Source organism: Pyrgilauda ruficollis, unplaced genomic scaffold (assembly GCF_017590135.1).
Source record: "Pyrgilauda ruficollis isolate IOZ18807 unplaced genomic scaffold, ASM1759013v1 scaffold9, whole genome shotgun sequence".
NCBI lineage: Eukaryota > Metazoa > Chordata > Aves > Passeriformes > Passeridae > Pyrgilauda > Pyrgilauda ruficollis.
The window spans coordinates 7,238,974-7,260,440 of NW_024531043.1; the positions used below are offsets into that span (position 1 = coordinate 7,238,974).

Genomic DNA, 21,467 nt, shown 5'->3' on the forward strand with positions numbered 1-21,467 from the left:
TGTAGAGTTCACCTGAAGCAGACAAGAACTCATAAAAGCTTCATTCAAGTCACTGCTCTGTTTTGAACTTAAGCACAGCTTTGACTGAATGTCAAATGACTCCTCAGACAGTCACACAGGTACCAAACAAAATCAGAGCAAACTCGTGAAAATGCAGAAACTTTGGAAGACCAAGAGCTGTACCAGGAATCAAGAGAAGCTTTCGGATACCACAAAACCAAATGTGAGCCATTTGCTAAGGAGAACATTTTCCTTCTCAAGAAAAATGCAGGTGGGTAGAACTCAGTATTAAAGACCATCAGGAACCGTTAAAAAGTATGAAGTATTAACTGGAATTACACAATCTTTACAGTACACACAGAGAAAACAATAATTACTAATATGGAATCAGAAGTGACATTCTAACTTCAATTTCGTGCTGAGGGTAAAGTACCATGTTTGCAGATAATGTGCTTTGAGCATCAAGGGTGGGCAGGGCAGAGGAAGGTTCATTTCCCACTCCAGGCACAGCCAGGGCAGGAACAGAGCCCACTTGAGCTGTATCCTTTATTCCTGCCCAGGGGACACGGTGCTGCACACTGTGCCCTTCTGTGTTACCTAACCTGGCAAAGGATTTTGGAATACAGGAATGAGAAACTCTGCAAGCCAAATGAGGGCCTGCAATTGTGGCTATTGGAGCATGCATCCTCCAGAATTCCCATCTCCTTGGCATCTTTACAGTTAATTATATCATTCGATTTAATTAATTGAATTGCCTAACTCAGTTGCCAATTCCTATCACCTGCCTACTCTGTTATCTTCTATCTGATCACCTTCCAAGGAGTTCCTGCCATTGCACAGGTAGCCCTTTGGACCCAGACTACCTTACAATGTTATAATGGCTTTTCTTGATGTGGGCAGACAGCTGTACACAACTGCTCTCTTCTCTGTTGCCTCACATCTGAAAAGATTCTCCACAAGGTGCCTGGTAAGATAAGAAAATGCTCCTGGATGGGGAACTGGAACAGGGAGATGTTAAAACAATGGAGAAAGCAGGGAGCCAGGGACATGCTGGCTGCCAGCAACAGAACTGGTATTATCCTGTTGTGCCCAAGAGCTCTACATAAGATCTCTTCAAGCCTTTTATGTGAATTAATGATGGATTTTTTTTTCAGCAAACTAGAAGGCTCTTCTCATTGTTTGCTCTGAAAACTCTTTTTTACATTTTCAAGAATGAATATGGGCACCACAGACTGTGATGACTCAGCTTGTTATATACAGACTAATGTACTTAAAATTTGAGGTTTTGTCTGGATAAGAAAAAACCACAAAATCTCACCAGGAGGGGAGCACATTGGTGCTGAAACTTTGACTCTGTTTCATTTTTTGAGCCACATTCTTGCTTTATTTAAATATAAAGGTCAAGGAGGGCTATTATTACTAATAATATTTAGCAGAGCTGTAGTTGAGAAGCACAACTTGGAAGGCTCCTCTCCCTCTGGAAGGACTTGCAGGGCTTAACTCAGCTGCCCCAAGTCTCAGTGGGAACCTTTGTGTCTGCTCCACGCACATGGTGGGTGGAACGATGGAAGTCCAGCCCATGCCAAGTCTCTCCCCCATCTGGCATTTCCCAAAGAGCAACTGAGTGAACTGGGTATGCAGTGGGCCTAGAAGATGCTATTTTTCTAGTAAATCTATTCATGGAGAACGTTGAAATAAAACAAATTCACTGAGTGGTGAATTTTTGTCTTCCTGTACTGGCAACAAGATTACATTTGCCTGTTTATAGCACCCAAATCTTTCAAGGGCTACAAGGTTATTTTAAATTCAATATTTTGATATTGTTTAAAAAGCAGATCTGTTTTTAATAACAACACACAGATTGTCTGTAAAACAGAGGCCTTCTTCCATTAGGAGAACTAACAGTCTTTACCCAGTTATTACTGTATGAGAGAGAGCTTTCTCACTAGTTTTCACCCTGTATCACTGGGTTTTCTGCCTGTAAGAAATAAACCTCAGCAGAAGCACTGATTCTGTGCATGTATATGTGCATATATGTAACACTACTGCAGGATGCCAAGCCTGCAGCAGAGCCCAGCCACACACTTCCACAAGGACACTCAGCACTGCTGTCCATAAGCCAGAGCATCCCATGGTAAAAGCCACTTCAGTTCTGTCTGAGAACCCAGCTGGGAAGTAACTGGCAAATGGAGATTTCTCATTATTTGCCACAGCTGAGAACTGTCATAGACTGAAGTGTAATGCTAACAGAAGTGCAAATACTGCCACGTGAAAGCCCTCAGTTCAATTCCATGTTTGATCTTTCCCTTCTGCTGCAACCAGTATGAATGTCAATTTCTGGGAAAGTACCAAGTTTAATTTCTCAGAGAAAAGGACAATCGAATGATGGACAAAACCAGTTTGGGGACCTTGGTCTGGGTAGGCTTCAAAACGAGCAAATAACAGATTACCTGAAGTGGGAACTAAACTTACAAAAACAAATCAGATGGAACCCACCTTTTCCATTGCCAGATAAAATGTAATGAGCAGAGGAAGAGAAGACTCCAGCAATAGCACTGGAGGGGGCTTTTCTTATTTCTGGGTAATCTCAGACACAAACACACACAGAGTGACCATTCCTGCTAGAGCAGCTCCTAGGTTTCTCTTCATTATTGCATCCCTTTCTCCTGCTGCCTGAACTATGATTTTTCCTGTGGGCTTGTGGATATCCTTTCAAGGTCAACACAGCTGAAACAACAGTGATAATTTCATCCCCCAGATCTTCCATACAGTTTATTCTTCTCATTGCTTCTACTCTTATCACCTCCATCTCTCACTCAAGCCCACAGTTCTCAGCACTCTCTTTGACTCACAATACTCCTGACATCAAAATATTCAACTTATGTTTTAAGTCCTGTGTATCCTTGTTCTCTGTAACATAAGGAGCATCCTCTGTTTATCCACACAGCTACATTCTTGGTCAAGCTACCTCACCCTTCATTTACCATTTTGTCTTCCCTTTGGTGACAGCAGATGTAACTGTGTCCTTGTGCCAAGGAAAAGTTGCTGCAAGATCATTTTCCTAGTCTGTGGCTTTGCTTCCTACACAGCTTCTCACTTCCTGAATGGCGAACTATCACTCTTTGTGTTTTGACTCTTTCACAGCTTACTTCTTCCCAGCACTGACATTCAGCATTGCTGTAAACTTCCATCTCTCACCGGTCTGATTCAATCACCCCCTTGGTAAACTTTCAAATCAGCACCTCCTCACTTTTCACCACTGTGCCTTTTCCTACAGAGAATAACTTCCCATTCACAGCCATAAAGCTACCCGACTTTCCCTCTCAAATGCCTCCTAAAACATTAATGCCTACAAATCCCCCCTTTAGATTAATACCTACGAAATCAAAGCTGGACAACAAGGAGGCTGCTGGCATACTGAAACAGTGCAGCTGTTGACAGTGTCCCCCCACTCACCTGGGCCCCTTCTCTCTCATCTCACCTCATCTCATCCTCCAGCCATGAGCTGTTCTGTGTTTCTACAGCACGTAGCAGGATGGGAACCCAGCCCCAGGTGGAGGGATCACACTCCACCGTGCTGCTCCCCTCCCATCTATCCCAGGCTAAACTGCACCTGCTCTCCTGTTGCTGCTGACTTCCAGGCACCTCCTGGGACGCTGGGATTAGCAGACTACAGCATGGCAAGGCTGATTCACTTTGCCACAAGCACAGCCTAAGGAACTCACTGGGCTGCTGCAAAAGTCGTGAGAAAACAATGACTTCAAAAGTTTTTGTCTCCACCTCGGATTTAACTTTGCCTGTCTCAGAAGTTGCTTGCTACAGCTAAAACATAAACTACAGAACAAATATACAGTAAATACTGAGTGAACTTAGAAATACAGTTCCATTTTTTGCACATCTTACTTAGTACCGCATTAAATGAAGAATGCTTGATATCTAACCCCTGATTTGGAGAGCTCACTTACACGGCGGGGCCATGTAATTAAGCTGACAACCCACAATTTCACACAGAGCAGACAGAAGTCCAAGACTGAAAGAACATGAACACTGAATTACTTTTAAAGAAAGAAACAGGCGCCTTTTTTAATGCAATCTTGAAAACTGTTATTAAAAAAATGAGAGCAACATTTTGGAGTAACGAGCAGAGATTACTCATTCCCTTGTTTCACACAAGTTGACTTTTGGCTTTCTGCAGAACACCATTTAACTGAGCACATTACCAAGCTGCTAGCCACTTTTCACAGTGATGCTAAAGCAGGTAAGAGACAATAAGTGGAACTGTTGATGGTTTATATTACTCTATTATGTTAATGTTCACTAAAGTATGCCATAAGCTCTCTCATTACATGTGTATAAACCAATTCTCTGTGGTGTTATTCCTGTGCTAAATGCTATAACTACATAAATCTTGAATTAATGGAGACTTTATAGTTCCTGAAAATGAAGGGTAATTGCTATCTGTTAATGCTGTTGTTGCTATTAAAGGAAGTATATATTTTCAGTAACAATGTTTATGGACCGTGAGCTTCACATCTCAGCTAGTGCAGAGAGAAGACAGTGTAATGCAACTATCAGACTGACTCCTTTTCTCTCCCTCCTCCCCCTCAAAAAGCACAGTATCATTTCCCCAGCTTCAGCAAGCAACACTGCAATCCTCCTCACAGCTGCAGAGCCCAAACCAATGTCCTTCACTGAGCACAGAGTAAAGGAAACAGGATTTGCATTTCCATCTCGGGGAACGCATGATTTGCTAAGTTTCGCGCTTGGTTAAATGGCTGGACAGCTCACTTTATTAGTTTGGGTATCTCAAACAGTTCTGTGAGAAGCACATGGTGACAGAATGATAGGTGTGAGAAAGTATCATCCCACTTACTTCCTCTGAGATTTCAGCAGTGATGCAGAAGTGAAAGGCTATACTTGGCCAGAGACAGTTCTCAGAAAGTAGATGGGATTGACAGGTCCCCTGCCTTGAGCTCCTCTTCTCCAATTATTAAAAACAGCAGCACAATGTTTGGAAACACTCACAATCTGCTGTGAAACTGTGCCTTGCACTAAAGTAATGGCTCCTCTTTCTGATACACTGTACATGTGACTGACTATGCTCAATTGCTTTTCTCCCCTGGAGCCCTGCACAAGGAAAAAAACCAAACCATCAGGAGTGTGTTTATATTTTACAATGCAGTGAAGGTAAAACCTTAATTTTACCCTAACATCTATGTTTGCAAACATTAGGAGCTCAATAGCCCATACACCTATGAACTAAATAAATAGTGGATAATTACTAGCATGGTACAGAGGGAGAAGTAGGAGGTGGAAAATTTCAGTTTTGCTTCTAGCTCAGTCGCTGACTCAGTTTGTACTTGAACACGAACTTTTTTTGTCTGCTTTCCTCGTGAGTTTTATGCAGGCAACACTGACCTGCTGTTTATGACTAACAAAAAATGTCATGCAAATCAAAAGTACATTAGTAATTCTTGCCCTGCCCTTCCTTAGCGCCAGCATGTGTAGGTGTACCTTGAAAAAGCTGGTTCTTGCTGACCAGGCAGCATTGCTCTGCAGCAGTGGGGAAAGAAGCCGACCCACCACGTAATTTGGGAAGGCTGGTGCTGGGCTAGGCACTGTGCTGAATCCTCCACCTGGCTGCAATAGCCTGGGAGCATTGGCAGGAGACACACTCTGCCATCACAGGGAGGAGGAAAATTAGTGTAGTCCCTCAGGACAGTCACACCAAAAATTTTACAGCTTGTTGTTGCATCAGTCAGATTAAGTTTTAGACAAACACTGAACGAGTTTCCAGGGGAGTGCAGAATGTCAGGAACCAACAGAGCGAGTCAGGCTGCCCCTGTGTTCCCCAACTGGAAGGCCGTGTTGCACTCACATTATCCCCATGAAAGGTTTGAAGCATCTTCACTTCAACCCTGGTGAGTTTATGTGCATGTGCCCACATCTTTGCTGACAAGAAAAAAACCCACTTAATTCCAGACACCTCTTTAACAGTACTGTGTCATGTTTCACATCTCTGCAGATCAGGCAAGAGATAGAAAGATGATGATCTTGTGCTGCTCTCCTTATGAAGAAAAGAAATGTTGTTATTGTTAGGGCAGAGTCACCTTAAACAGAAGGTAGCTGGGAAATAGGTGAGCCTAGAAAGTCAAATTACAGTTACAGAAATGTAAAGAAATGTCATATTAATGGTAAGGAACACTATAATAGCCTTTCATTTGCTGTAAAGGACAGCAAGTTACCAGCCAAACACAATGCAGCTTCCTCTGAAGGTAACCTCAGATCCCACATTCTGAAAGCTAATCAATGTTGTTCAGATTTCAATTTCTTCTCTACAAGGTGAAGTCAAACCTAATCTAACAAACGTCAGTCTCAGATGTAATGCCTCTAGCTGGGTCTACCAGTGTAATTTAGATAATCATTAATAGCATAGCTGTATAATAAAACTACATGTCACTTACAACTTCATCTGAGCTTTGACTGGCAGATCTTTAAACAGTTTTCTAAGTGATTGCTTTTACTTCCTTTGATTGGGCAGTCTGAGAAACGTTTTAACCCCATGGTATCTAAGCTTTTAGGGAACAATATTTCACCCTCACCACCCCTGCTGTCAGCTCTGCTGCTGTGTAACCTTGTAAGAAACAGAACTTGGGGAGAGGGGTGGTTTCAGCAAGTGACTTTATACATATATACTCATATAAATTTAAAATAGTATGAAATAAAATATGTACAGTATCTTTCATTCAACACACGATTTAAATGTTTCTCTTCAATCAAGCTGCCATCTCAAAACACAGCTTTTGCCATACTACAAGAATATTTAGTATCTGATGGGATTTTTAAAAGAAGTTGAAGGAACCCTAATGTTTCTAAAGCTCTAACAATATGAACAAAAAGCTTTCAGAGCAGTCTCTTGAACTCATGGTAACCTCTGATGCAGTTGGGTGTGCTGCTGAGGACACAGGGCCACCTGAAGTCAGCCTGTACTTGTGTAATGCTGATCCAGGAGAAAACTCTGTGCCACAGCCTCTCATCAATGAATGCAAGAGACTGGACAGCCAAAATATAATAAAGGTTTGATGAAGAGCTGACCTGAGACTGACAGGTTTGATCTGCCAGAAGCTGGCAAGGAATACTGAAGTCTTTTATATATTTGGTGTTTAAAAGCATGGTGCCACTGGTGCTACACAGTGGGACTTGTCTGTTTTCCTTGCAGAGGTGAACAAGAAATCCCCATACACAAACTACAACCTTTCAATGACCAACCTCTGTATTCAAAAGAAGGTCAGAAAAATCATTGCTCTGTGATAAATATGCATGCATCATGACAAAACACTCCTTGACAGTTACCACTGCCTTGGGAGGGCAGGTCCCATCTTCTAACTGATTACAAAGCTGACATCTTCAAAGGTTACTATATATACAATATTGGCTCCTGACAAGTTATCAGTGGAAACTTCCTCTGAAACAGCACTAATGCTGTAACTCAGGTCTCACAAAATGCTCACATAATAATCAATAAAGACTATTATGTTAACAGGACTCTCTTTTCTGCAAATAGAAGCTAGTGAAGATCACAGAGTAGCAGGTCTGATGCTTTTTCATTCAATTGTAGATATTTTTTTTAATTTGACATAAAGACTGGAGGAAAATGTTATTTTCAAATTCATTCTTATTTTGACTATCAGGGAATTTCCAAGCATATGAAATAAGAAAATTCAGTCTTACCTTATCGTCAATATCGCTCTCGCTGTCACACTGTGGATTAGAGAGAGAAAAAAAGATTTTGAGAAACACCTTTTTGTATAGGGATCTTTTGCATCATCCTCTTAAATCTTTAGGATAGCTGTTTCTGATGTTCACAGTTCAGTGAAACACACTTCTGATGTCTGCAGTAATGCCTTTTACATTGGTAGCATAAACCACAGAACTCCAGATCCTCTCATACACAAATGCATAGTGTACTCTTACTTGGATGGGGGAAAGCAAACTTTAAACAAAAAAGACATTCAGTGATGCATTATAACAACCACTGTAACATGAGTGCCACAACAAAAAGCATGCCTTTTTATCATCCCAAATCATGGAATATATAGTAACAGTTTTGCATTGCTTCACCTTGATAAGCACTTTGTCATCTAACAAGGAAACTGTGAAACTGGCAATCAATTTCTAATTTAATGAGTGGTACCAAGAATAGTAATTAAAATACATCATAAATTCTGGTACATTTTTTAGTTTGAATGAGATCACGATCCCAGGAGGAAGTGTTTACTTAAAGAGTTTTGGAGTGCAATCTCTTTCAGGCTCTGAAAATGAAATGCTCTATTTTCACAGCACAAATGATGGAAAGATAACTTGGGCACTGAACATTTCAGGACATGCACATCTTGCTGGCTGGAGCTCAGAAAGATTAACAGCTGGGAGCAGCAGTAAATCTCTTGGTGTCTGTTATGCTGACAGAAGTGGTCAGTGTGTTCTGTAGCCTTGGTGCCCAACGGGAATTTTCTCCTTCAGCAACTGCTGATGGGATGGCCTGGTGGGTTTCTGTACCTGGCAGCACCCTCCAGAGTTCACTGGGTCAACAAGAGGGGATTCTGCAAGCCAGCAGTGACAACCCCCAAATGTGGAAATGGTCCATGAGAACACACATGATTCGGTGTCATGAATGTAAAAGGAATAGATCTGTTTGGTCATTTTGTCCAGATTTCCTCCTGGAGTGGGGAAGGGGAATCTTTCCTGTCGCATTCTTTTATCCTCAAGACACACAGCAGAAATTTCAGCTGTTACATTCTTAGTTTTCTGCTGATTTATGAGAGAATATTTAATCTCTTCTTCTTCTATTTGAACCTTTTATTATTAAATTCTCTGAAACACACGAAGCACACAAACAGCCCCGATATATTGGAGGAATCTCCCACAGTGATTCTGCAGTGAAGAGTGCTCAGCTTTCTGACTGACACCTTCTTCCCATTTTACTGCAGTGAAAATGCTTGGTTTAAGGAATCTGTTTTTCTACAGTCTTGACTAAGCAGAACTCTTTTTCTTTCAAAAGGAAACCATTTTACACTGCCCCACATGATCCACAGCATGTTTTCACAGAGAAATCTGACTGTTTAGCAGGATGTGCATAGATCTAATTGTATGTGTAACCATTCTGGAAAAGAAATAACCTGAAGAAAAATGGAAGAAGTAATAGGACATTGCCTTGCAGGGGCCTGGAGCTGTGAGTGGGCAAGTTCTATGGGAAAAAACAGAGTTAATACCAGAAAACTGCACAAAGCCCCAGCCAATTGCTTTGCAGTATGCAAGAACATCAGATAGCCATGTCTTTAGTAAATACCTTGCCACAAGCCATTTGTGCCTTTTTTGTGACTTTTATTCTGTCACTGACCTTTATGGAAATTATCATACGAAACACAGTTTCTGGTTTTTTTTCACAAACCAAAAGTGAACTCAATCCTGATAAATCACCATCTGCTGACTTCCCCAAACCCGTGTCACGCAACCACAAACAATGACAAGTGTCTGCTCCGGGCTCGGAATGGGACTAATTGTCCATCACACTGAGACATGCTGAAACAGGTTTGCTGGGCAAAGGCTGCCCCAGTACCTGCTGCACTTGTGCCTGCCCAAGACAGCAATAATTCACGCTGACAGAGCAACACACTCATCAAAACTGAGCTGGGGGTGGGGGAAGATGCAGTCACAGCAGTCCACTTCTTATTATTTACATGCTCCTGAGAAACACTGGCTGAGTGCAGGGAAGCCTTTCACCTCCACCCAGGGGGAGTTCAAATCAAGCCCTAATGCTACAGGGACTGTGCATTCCTCCAAATTACTGGCATAATGGAGTGGGTCACAAAGACCTTGTTATTTTACCCTTTAAAGCCTGTCTACACTAAAGTATCCTAAGTTACCATTTTAATCTTGGTGCTCATTCACAAGAACACTCATATTTTAGAGGCAGAATATTTTGACTCTGTGATTTATTGTTCAGACTAAAGCATGTTACAGCAGAATTACATTTATTGCAAGAATGGCATAAAAATAAGTAAGCACACTCAGCCATGGGTTTCTTCAAATTGTATGCTTAGGCAATATCAACACAAATTTTAATTCTAACAGGGGCTTAAAAATTATATGCTGCAGTAATAAAATAACCAAATAAATTAAACTTTGAAATCCATTGACTAGAAAGCATTCAAAATGATCACTAAATCTCAGACACTTCTGCCTATGAGTCCTGGTTTAATAAAACCTCAGTACTGTAAACATTACCAAATTTAGCTTAAAAATATTTGAGATGTAAACAATTTTTTTGAACTTTAGTAACCATTATTATTCAAATACAAGGTAGCATTTTAGTCTTCTCAAGTTTTTGTAACAAAACTTGTCTTCATAATTCTTACTTCTTATATGTTAAAAAAAAAAGACAAGAGGATTTTTCTTCTTGAAAACAGATGACTTCCAAAATTTCTATACCTATAATGAGTACAAAATCCTCTTACAGATGGTTTACATTACTAAAAGGTGCAGAACTGCTTTATTTAGGTGCCTAATTTTGCTTTGTACCAATATGCAACTTTGTCTCATGTAGATAAGTGAAAGTTGCAAAAAGCCAGTGAACCATCAAATCCACATGCTAGATTTTATAAACAGACATATGAATGAAGCAAACATCTGCTCTCTGAGGATACATTTTTCCCCATTCAGGATCTGTAAAGACTTCATAATTAATTGCTTTTAAAATGGAAAAGACAGAAAATAATTTTGTTTCGTTTTAGCTTACATCTTCCTTACTTTAATCATGATTGCATCAGTCTGGAAACTGCAGAAGGCAGCAGGGCTGTGGATGCAGATCCACATGTGAATCCGTGTGGACACAGAGCCTTCTGTGAAGCTGTGACTGCAAGATGAGTGGTTTAAAAACTGCATTTGGGCAGTGAGTTGCCTAATTTCTTGTTTGCCTTGTGAAAGCAAATCCTCTGCCCCCTCTGCAGCCGTGTAGGATCACTCACACACGCGAGCTGTCCCTTGTATTGGTTCCTGCCTGGCTTTAAACCACCAAAATACTTATCTTAATCCACGTGAGAATGTTCCAAACTGGCCTACAGGATGAGGGGAAGAATCAACGTATTGATATTTATAAAATTTGGACTTCTGCTTAACATACAAGAAAATAAAAAGAGACTCATGGCTACCAACCTATGCTAACCTGCCATCAACCCCTGAAGAAAATACAACCAGCTTTGGTGGAAAAGGCCCTAAGCTTCAGAATTCCCAGAGGTTTTCTTTGTTTTATGTAAAAGGAACAGGTTCCCACACTTGCACCAAGAAACAGGAACCCAGAGGCTGCTGAACGAGCAACAGCACAGAAAAACCAACGCCAGCAAAACCAAACGGGCCCAGACAGAGCTGTGAAAAGCAGAACCACTGCTGACCCCTCTCCCTCCCCGGGGCCGGGGGGTGTGTGTGTGGAAAAGCCCTGGTTTCGAGGGGCTGGTTCAGTTTTTGTGGGAACTCCTTCGGCCTCACACGCCTGCTCTCCTCCAGCCTCCTCCTCACCCTCGCCCTGCAGAGCCCCGGCTCAGCACAGAGGTGAGGCAGGGACCCTGCATCCCTGGGGTGTTGGAATGAATAATGCAGTCATGGGAGAAACTTTGCTTCGGCCACAGAGGGTTTTCTGTGCCTTAATAGCCAACTTATCCCGTGTGAGGAGGAGGAGGCCATGCTGCGAAGGCTGAGGCCACCACCCGGCCAGGCTCACCTCCCACGCTGCTGTTGTTGAGGGACAAAAGCCCTTGTCAAAACAAAAAAAGTTAAAGAAAATGTGGAGAATGGCAACTGTTGAAAGCAACGGGGGCTCATTGAAAGACAAAAGCTTCAATTACCTGGATTTTTCTAAAGTCCTGTTAACACTCCTGGTCTATAAGCAGGACTGTAAACAGCCATTGTACAGGGTTCATAAAGGCTCCTAAAGGGATTATTCACTGGGTTGTGCCAATTGTATCTCAATTCCACCAAGAATGTTTGCAAAGTCGGCCCCTAATTGCGCAGCTTTTTGGAAACAATTTCTTGCAGTGACAGATTCCAGTTGGAAGGAAGCCTCCCATGAGGTGAGGTTCAGCAGGACAGCACAAAACTCAGGAATCACAGATGGAGCATCCATGTGTGTAGACTGGGCCTTGTGGTTTCTCATTTTTTAGATGCCTGGGGTGAAATCTCTCTTTACAAGACCCCCCCTCCATCATGGCTTTCCAACCAGGCAATGAGCTGTGATGCACTCCATCACCTCCTTCTAGAAGAGGGGACGAAGATGGACTTATGGCTACTGTAAAACAGGCAACAGCACATTTGGCAAAGGATCTCCTCTTACCATTAGATTGGCATTCAGCTCCTTACAAGCTATATTGAAGCTGTACTATGATTCTAGCTGTTTTCTGGTGAGTTTAGGAATCAGGAAAATGTCCTTCAACTCTTTTCTTACCCCCAATGTTTTAACTACTGCATTATCCAGCTTTTCTTCACATAATAAAAACACTACATTGATTAACTCACATCACATAGTCATGTAGACTGTCTCATACCAGGAATAAGAGCTTCAAGAAATGAAAACAAAACCAACCAAGTCTCCTAAGATTTCAACAGGACTGGCAATACCTGGCTGTTATGTCACAATGGGTGCACAGAAATACAGTTATTTCAAATGGAGCCACTTCCTCCAAGCTTTTGAGAAGTCACCTCAGATTATCCACACAAAGATGATTATCTCCTACTTCACCCAAACCCAGTGGTTTTTGATTTAGGTTGTGCCTACACAGTCCCAAGGCTGTGGGCCCTGTTGTGCCAGACGCTGCACAGCACAGGAGTTACAGGTTCCTGCCCAGACAGCTGAGAGAAAGGCTTGTTTTTTTCCTCTCCACATAAACACACATACCCATAGATATTATTTATATTATGATTAAGCAGAGGGTGATAGACATCTAAGCTAGCCATGTGAAGAAACAGATCCCAGCCCGGAGGGACACGCAATCCAACCAGTCTACCTGCAACTAGAACTGTCTGGGGAAGTGCAAGGCTGAGAGGAGAGGAGGCAAAAATATTAAATATACTGCCTATAACATTATAATGAAAGCTGGAAGGGTAGAATATGTATGAAGAGAGTTGCACAGAATATCTGAACAGTGTAGACACCTATGCAGCCTGCACACCCACTCCACAGCCATGTTACCGCTATCTTATTATTTCCAACCATATTTAGTTACTGAATTTTCTTTTAATAGCAAGGCTTGGGGAAGTACCAAGCTTAAATCCCGGGTTGTTAATGTTTCTTTTAAAGGAAGGAGTAAAATCAAGCCTGTTTTTAAGAGCCCTCCCTTCTCCATGCCCTTTGAGCTGACTTCCCAGGAGCCGTGGCGGTGCGTATGGATGCGCGCTCGTGTGTGCAGGGGAGGGTGTTGTTTCCTATTAAGCCTGGCATCAGATTCATGTCTGCAGGGGCTTGCTTAAGATGATAGGAAGAGAGAGTTTTATCATGAGCCAGACTGACAGAAAAGCTTGCTAATGGGACTTGAGGCATACACAGGAAAGAAAGTGCCAAAACATTAAGCTACCGCCAAGTGTCAGAGGGCCACTGATTTATTGCAGCAATTTTGCCACTGTGTCCTTTATAAGGTCCCACAAGTCCTTCCTCCTGGCAAGAAGCTGTGAGCTGCTGCAGCTCGGGGAGAAGTTTAGATCCAGAGCACAGAAAGTGTCCAAGCAAAAGGAGGGGGCCGGGGGGAGGACGGAAATCGAATGTTGACTTGAACTTGCCCCAGGCAGCAGAGTCCTCTTAGCTCCACTGCCTCCCTGACAGCTTGATGAAATGAGTCAGGGCCTCCCCATGGCTAGACCAGCTCAGGCTTCCAAGTGCCGGGGTAGAGCTGTAAGAAACAGATTGAGCCTCAGGGCAGCAATTTTTTTTTTTTTCCCTTTCTCTCCTCAGCATTTGGCTGGGGGAAGGGGGAGGTTATGAGCACTACAGATGTATAGGCTGAGCCTTTGTCTGCAGAGGGGGAGGGCGAGGGGGAGAGAGAAGAACAGCAAGAGAGTATTAGCTATGGCAGCCGAGAATAGCCCAGAGCACTATAACTAATTTTGAGGGGCAGTGATGCATTGTATGGGCTATGTGCTGTTTGGTCTGAGGGGGCCCCTGTTGTGAAGCAGCAATCAAGAGGACATTTTGTTAAGTGACCAACAGCTGTCATCTGCAAGCCCAGAGTGGGGAAGGAGGGAGCAAGGGGAAGGGAAAAGGGGAAAAAAAAAAAAAAAAAAACCAAAAAAAAAAAGAGCATTTGTCCCTTGGAGGCAGAGCACATTAATCCACCAATCTGTCACAGCTTTAACTCTAAACGTGCTCGGTGCCTCCAAAGACTCGAGCTCCACTCCATCAGCCACCCGGAGAGATGGGCACCTCTTGCCCTGCTCCAGCCTGCTGGATGCAGGGAGCTTCTCTACCTCTGTGGGTTGAGAAACCGACGCTAAAAATACTGTTTAAGTCTCTTTTCATTCCATAAAATTGAGTTGATCTGCTGCAGCTTAGGGTCAATCCCTCAAGGACTGTTTTTCCCCCCTTCCCTTTTTCATAGCACTCATAAATTAATCAGGAAGACCCTGACTAAGTCATTTCATGCTGTACAACATAAAAGAAAGTCCCCTGATGATCCATGCAAGGATCTATTAAAAGCGGGAGGAGGGAGGGAGGAAGGGTTAGGGAAGAGGGAGAAAAGGGAGGAGGGGGAAGGAAAAAATCTCAACCTTTTTGATATTTTAGGATAAAAGCTGGAGGACTTTGTTACGAATTCTAGCCAACATCAAAACACCTTAAATAATTCAAAGAACATGTTAAAGGGAAGAAACTGAATGTTGCTCTGATGTTCAGTTGATGCAACGCAGAATATTACCCAAAACAGCACAGCCTGTTAAGGGAGACAGCAGCCTTGAGCATTTCAGTTCTTTAGAAAAATGTCAGAACCTGTAAAAATCATAATTTCCAGCAACTTTTTTTTTTTTTTTTTTTGCATGATATTCACTCAGCGAGACTGAAATGTAGGTTTCTGACAAGCTGTTAACAAGACAACTTTAGAAATCTGTCTGGAGCTCTCAGGGAGATGGGCTGCCATTTCACTGCTTCGAAGAAGTTCATGACATGACAAGCAAAAATCAGGGAACAGAGACCTAAAAACCACGGTGTAATTTTCATTTGCTTCTGTCGTGAAAGAATTCAAGCAGAAATATTAGAAGGCTGCACAACTAAAAAGCCAGGAACTGGAAAATCATTGCTGTGGCTTGACAAGCACATCTTTTATGCTGAAAATGGTTTCTTTATTATTATACCTATACACAGGAAAGCACTTTGGAGATAAAGGGATAATCAGAAATTATTCCTTGAGATCTACAAAATAAGATCTACAGCTGCCTACTTTCCAACCAAGTCTAAAAATTACCTAGTTCAAGGAAGAGAGTGACCAACCCATCTTGAAAAAGCTGTAAGACCACCTGATTTCATTTCCCACATCCCTGCCCTTCCCCCCAATAGGAAAGGTAGAAAGATCTTTCCATAGTGCAGTCTTTTACTGGTGCCTACAAAGAATGTTGCTACCTAAATGCTTAATAAAGACACATTCATTAAAAATAGAAGTCAGCATCCAATGCCATCTACACACCGGAGTTTGGTACCACACTCAGGAGAGGCCTTCTGGCTGGTTTACCTTATTATACCTCCTACTTTAGGCCTTAATATACCAGGAGAATGATTTGCCATAATTTTTGGATGAATTAATGATGCTCTTTCCAGAATCAATCTATTCTACTCAATGGTCAGAAAGAAAAATAGATCTATCTATCTATCTATCTATCTATCTATCTATCTATCTATCCATCTATCTATCCATCTATCTATCCATCTATTTATCTATCTATCCCCCTATAATACACTTCTCTCAATATACAGTCTCCCTCACTTTCACTATCTGGACTCATTCTATGTATTTAATGATAGGCTGATGTAGCTGCCTGCAAGTCCATTTACTGACTGGGATTGACTCATTATATCTATGGTTGCAGAATCTCAGCACCCTTGGGAAAACTTGGGAAACCCAACATACAATTTTATGCTTAATTTCAGCCCGTATTTGCCAGGAAGGAGAGTGACTGGACAATGCAGGAGGTAATTTTCACTTGTACTGTCTATGAGTACACCACAGGGTAATGTGAATTATGGACCACACTTAGCCCAGCATTTGCAGGGATCACACAAATAATGAACTGAAGCTTTTTCACCTATTTCCTAGCTCTCCTTGTTTCCACACATCTCTGGTGGTGCACCCACAGCCACACTTGGCTAATTGAAAGAACAGCACACAAAAAGTTGAGTGGTTGACGCTGCATTTCACCAATTTACAAAACAGAGGAAACTCTAACAAGAAAAGGGATGCAGTCTGCTTCTCTTCAGAAGTGCTCACCAGCTCTTTTCACTCTTCCCTCGCTTGGGCATTGTGTCACCTGTCACTCATTTCTTTTCATTAGACAGACACTCTTGGAGACATTACAGAAGCTGCACATGGGTTTTCACTAAAAAGCCAGAGAAACACCCATTACTTTCTAATTCTCTTGTTTTAGGCTATGACTAACACCAAGAGCTTGCAAGAGACATCTTGCCTTACTGTCTCCCCTTTACCACGAGCCTCCTGGCCCAGAGTTACCTGGACCCCTGCTCCAGCTGCTTTGGTCCCTCGTGCTCTCCTGGGAGGAGCAGAAACCAAGATGGGATTTGCAGTGGCTCACTGCACGGAGCAACTCTAATTTTGTTTAATGCAAGGATGCCTAGATGATATGTCCAACAGAAGAAAAATGGCTTAAAGCCATTATTTATAACAATGAGAGGCTGCTGCTGTTTGGAGAGGGGGTTATAAGCTTTCTCTAAAATTAAGGAGTTCAGGACTTAATACGGATATAGTCAAAAGCCACTTTAACCATAATGATCTGTCTAGTAATTCCCCATTTACTATAAACATCAGTTTTCTTCTATTTGGATTGCAAATCTAGTCTATTACTATGCCATATCCACATCACTGTGGAGTCACCAAAAACTGTTGGGCCAGTACAAAACAACAGAATTTGTTAAAGTACCCTCCTCTAATGGAAAGCATTCAGTTATTGTGAGCTATGTGACTCCATGGTATGTGACTCTGTTTGGGAGCTCCATTTACATATTTATTTAGTAGAGAGCATGCATGGCTGTCTTCCCTCTGTGCAGAACCATTATGAGCTGCAGGAAGCTGTTAGAGAGGATTTCAGCATGGAACTCAGGAGGAAAGGCATTTCCAAATACCTCCCCACCCTGCTTAATGACAGCCACCCTCTGGAATCAGGGTGATGGATTTCTGGTTATCAGACTTGCTGTGGTTTCTTACAGCTCATTCACGTGAACGCTTTGCCTTTTTTTTTTTTTTTTTCCATTTATACATTTAATTTCTTGATGTATATATTTACACACACAGACACTTTTTCTGCTGCCAACTTCCTTTCCTCCTTACTTCTCCCTTTAAGTCCAAGTGGTGCAGCAGCAAGAGAACACACCAGGTTATGTATGTACCCATCTGAGAACCCTAAAGTTCCCCCACAGGTATATTACAGCTTTTTGCATTCAAATTCAAGCTGAAGGCCCAAAAATGTCTAATATGAACATAAAGAAGAGGGGACTAATTTTAGAACCAGAGCTGACATGACTCAGGTGTGAAGGCAAATCTCTGCTGTGCCTTAGGCTGGAGCTGGCAGGAGGAGTGGCTGAAGCCAGGCTGAGTTCAGGTGGGTGAGGCTGGGCTGACCAGCTGCACACCTGGAAACACACCACTACCCTGGTAAATAGAATATTTTAGAGCACTGTTTAATTAGGGATTCTGAACATGGAAAACAATCTAAAGCACCTACTGTGTTCTCAAAATACATTAATTCAGTGAAAAGAACTTTCTCATTCTTCACTTAATGAATAGATGAAGGTTATGTGAATCAGCTGCTTTGTTTTGCCAAATGCCTTTAGTCACTAAAAGTCCCCGTTGCTGTCAGGGACAAGATTAACTATACTTATATATAATTAATGTAATAATTAATGTTATTTAATTCCACTGCTATTTAACTCATAGCAAGGTTTATGTTGTTGTGGGTAAAAAATATTAAGCTTACTATAGCTACCATTAATGTTTGCATTATTGAACATTAAAATTCAAATCTGGTAAAATATTTAGCACAAGAATTGAGACATCTACAGAAGGCTTATTCCTCCAAGGAAATCCAGAGCATGTGCTTACAGATTTCAACCACTGCTTTTAAAATAAGTCTTAAGGGATGGCAGCCCCACTCACCACAGGTGAACTACCCTGGAAGAAAGAAATTCACCAAGAGAGAAATAGAAAAAAAAATTAAATATGAAAACTAAAAACCACCTCTGCACACCCCCACACCCCTAATATCCAGCAGTTGTCATTAGCATTAATACAATGCAAATTAAGTCTGCTTTTTTTCTTCCATTCCATTTAGATCTTAGAAATATTAAAGTAAGTAAGTCTTGGAAGTGAAGGACAAGCATTGCCTAGGACATACATTTGGGCATCTTCAATGTAATCTAAGGAATATAGCAGAGACTTCAAGCTACTTTGATAAGAAAATAACAACTTGGTTATTCACTCTTAGAGAGTTATGCCCCATCACAGGTAAATATAAAAGCTTCAAGACCAATGCCATGACCTGGAGAATACTTCTTCAGACGACTAAATGACAAACCTTTAAACACTAAGCAATTTTGAAAACATATATATCCAGGTAAAATTGTAAAGGCTTCCCCCTACCTTAGCATGTCTGTTCCCCTCTTTCAAAGCCCACAGATACTCATTTGTTCTTGTCAGCCCCCAAAATGACCATGACTGATGGAACTGGAATGATTTACAAATGGAGACTCCTACCTCACTGCTCTGCTTTCACACTGCCAAGGTAGCTTGAGCAGCTCTGACCTCAAGGACCAAGACAAGGGTTGGCTGTACATGTTGGAAGATGGGAATGTGAGTATCCTTAGCTAAGCCATCCTGAGACTTTCTGAATAGGCTTGCAAATTTATGCTTTCTATTGTCACTTTTTAAATTTGTATTTTCACTCCAGAGCTGATGAGGAAATGCTCAGCTCTTTGGTAGATGTCATCTATGAACAGAAGTTCCAACATGTCAAACTGTTCCCTCAGCACTGATGACCCCTATAAGTCTAATTCAGACTTGAGCAATTAGAGAATTGAAAAAGAAAGAGAAAACATCTCAACAGGAGGGGAAAGAAGAGAAAAAAACCAGACTGAAGAGTAAAAATGGAAAAAAACAACTTACTGCTCTGTGGACCAATAATGAGATGGGGCTACCAACACTGTTGAGAATGGGCTCTATCAACTTTCATTAGCACAATGAGGAAATAATAATTAGCTGGAACAAGCTATTATGTATTTGTCACAGAGTCAGAACACATTGAATTATACAAACCTTTTATTTTCCAGTAAGTTCTGATGAACAGAAGCAAATGTGAAATCTGTTTGAAGGACTGGAAAATACCTTGACCAGGATATTTCAGCCCCTCTCTGTGTGCACTGTCACTATGAAGCAGGCAAGTTTTCCTGCTCCAAGGGAAGCTGTGGCACAGTGGGTTGTTCTTTTTTCACTTGTGAATGTTGCTGTATCAGCTGTGATACACCAACCAGCTCACGTGTGGTTTGCAGCCACTCTCAGCAATAAAACGCATAAATAGCAGCTCACGATAAAGCTATTATTAGTACGTGTCCCTACTGCATATCGAATAACAACAGGGGTTTTCACAGACTGCAAGGCAATCAGGTGTCTTTAAATATGCTTTAAAGACTCTTCATGGAGTGAGTGAGGGGAAGTTCTTTTCAGAGCTTATGCAAAGTACTTGCACAGGTAACTGAAGGCTCAAGAGCTTCCGGGCAGCTTTTAGAAGCACAAGCTGAGAATGACAGCACTAATAATCAATGTACAGCAAAAAATATTCTTTTAAATTCACACCTAATACTTGTTCATGAAGCAGAAGCAGTATTCAAAACAAACCACTGTGTTAGCTCAGCTGGCTAATGAATAATTGCCACAATTACAAAAACAAATCTTTGTTTTCAATTTTCAGTAAGCACAGCTTTAGAAGAACAAACTGCTTTTGAAAGCATGATAGTTTTTTTTCCCTAAAAAAGAAAAGAAAGAAATCCTTCCTAGCAACTGCAATTATGATACTTTCATGTCAAATGAATTATATTACAGAAAATAAATCTTACTAAGATGCACAAGAGGGTTATCTGGCTCCAGTCAGACTTATGCATTACTGGTTTTATATGTTGTACTCTACTTGATTAATATAGGTAATCAAATTATACTGCCTTCCACTGTGCTCTCAAATTCAAGGCTATAATGTTTTCAATGACAAAGTTCATAGAGTTGTATAAAAATGTACCTCATGCTGTACCAGCCCTTTATTGCTGTAGTAAAACACCATTTTCAATTTAGTAATAAGTGATATAAAACAGAGTGTCTTGATTGGCAGGGTCGTATTCATTATGCAGTGCCCTACGACACAGCACAGTTCCCAGTGAAAATTTAAGGACAGAATCTACCATAATCTCAGATGTTGATACTTAAGGGAATGAAATGATTCCTTTCTCATGAGTTCTCCAAAGGAAGGACAAGAAATTGAACAGAAACATGCACACACACATATCATACACACACACACACACGGATGGAAAGGAGAAAGAGGCAGGAACAGACTCATCATAACATGCTGCTACTCCATGCAGGCTCTCTTGCACCAGAGCCAATCCTATACTGTTGCTTCCCACCTGGAATAGGAAAGGAGAAGAGAAAATGACAGAAAAAGAGGAAGCATGACACCCAGGATAGCAGCAAACATTGGAGAAATCTTCCTGGCTCTTCCACTGGCCTGACCAATGACCAGCAGAAGCAACTGAGTGTTTAACTTGAGGGGCCTTAATGAAGTTGTGTTATCAAGTGCTCTTCACTTTATGAACATCAGGATTCTCTAAAGGGCTGTAAATTAGCCTGTCAAAACCAGTAACATCTTAACTTTGCAGCTATCTTTGAATATGTAAATTGTAACCCTTCCCTTCCTTCCTCTCCCTTCCATAAATCAGGAATAATTTACCTTATCTGTGAACAAACCAACCAATCTGTGGATTCCACAGAGGCCAAGTATTCTGGTGAGCCTTGTCATCACTGTGAACACTATCTAGAGGAGCAAGAATTATAAAGCCATTTTCTGTTGAACTAAATGGCAGAGATATTGTCATCTGGTATCTTTTCTAAGCATGTACAGTGAGCAAATGATATGATCAGGAAAGACAACTCTTGGAGTCAGGAATTAGT

The 21,467-nt window shown here is 41.5% G+C and overlaps 1 protein-coding gene across 20 annotated transcripts in view; it reads right to left on the reverse strand.

The window, feature by feature from the left end:
- Positions 1-21,467, reverse strand: part of FBRSL1 (fibrosin like 1) — a 500,045-nt gene that overhangs the window by 161,049 nt on the left and 317,529 nt on the right. For all 20 annotated transcript variants that reach the window (XM_041488543.1, XM_041488539.1, XM_041488537.1 and 17 more), the window contains one exon: positions 7,732-7,761. In XM_041488543.1, the coding sequence (XP_041344477.1) occupies positions 7,732-7,761 (30 nt within the window). The remainder of the gene's footprint in view (positions 1-7,731; positions 7,762-21,467) is intronic.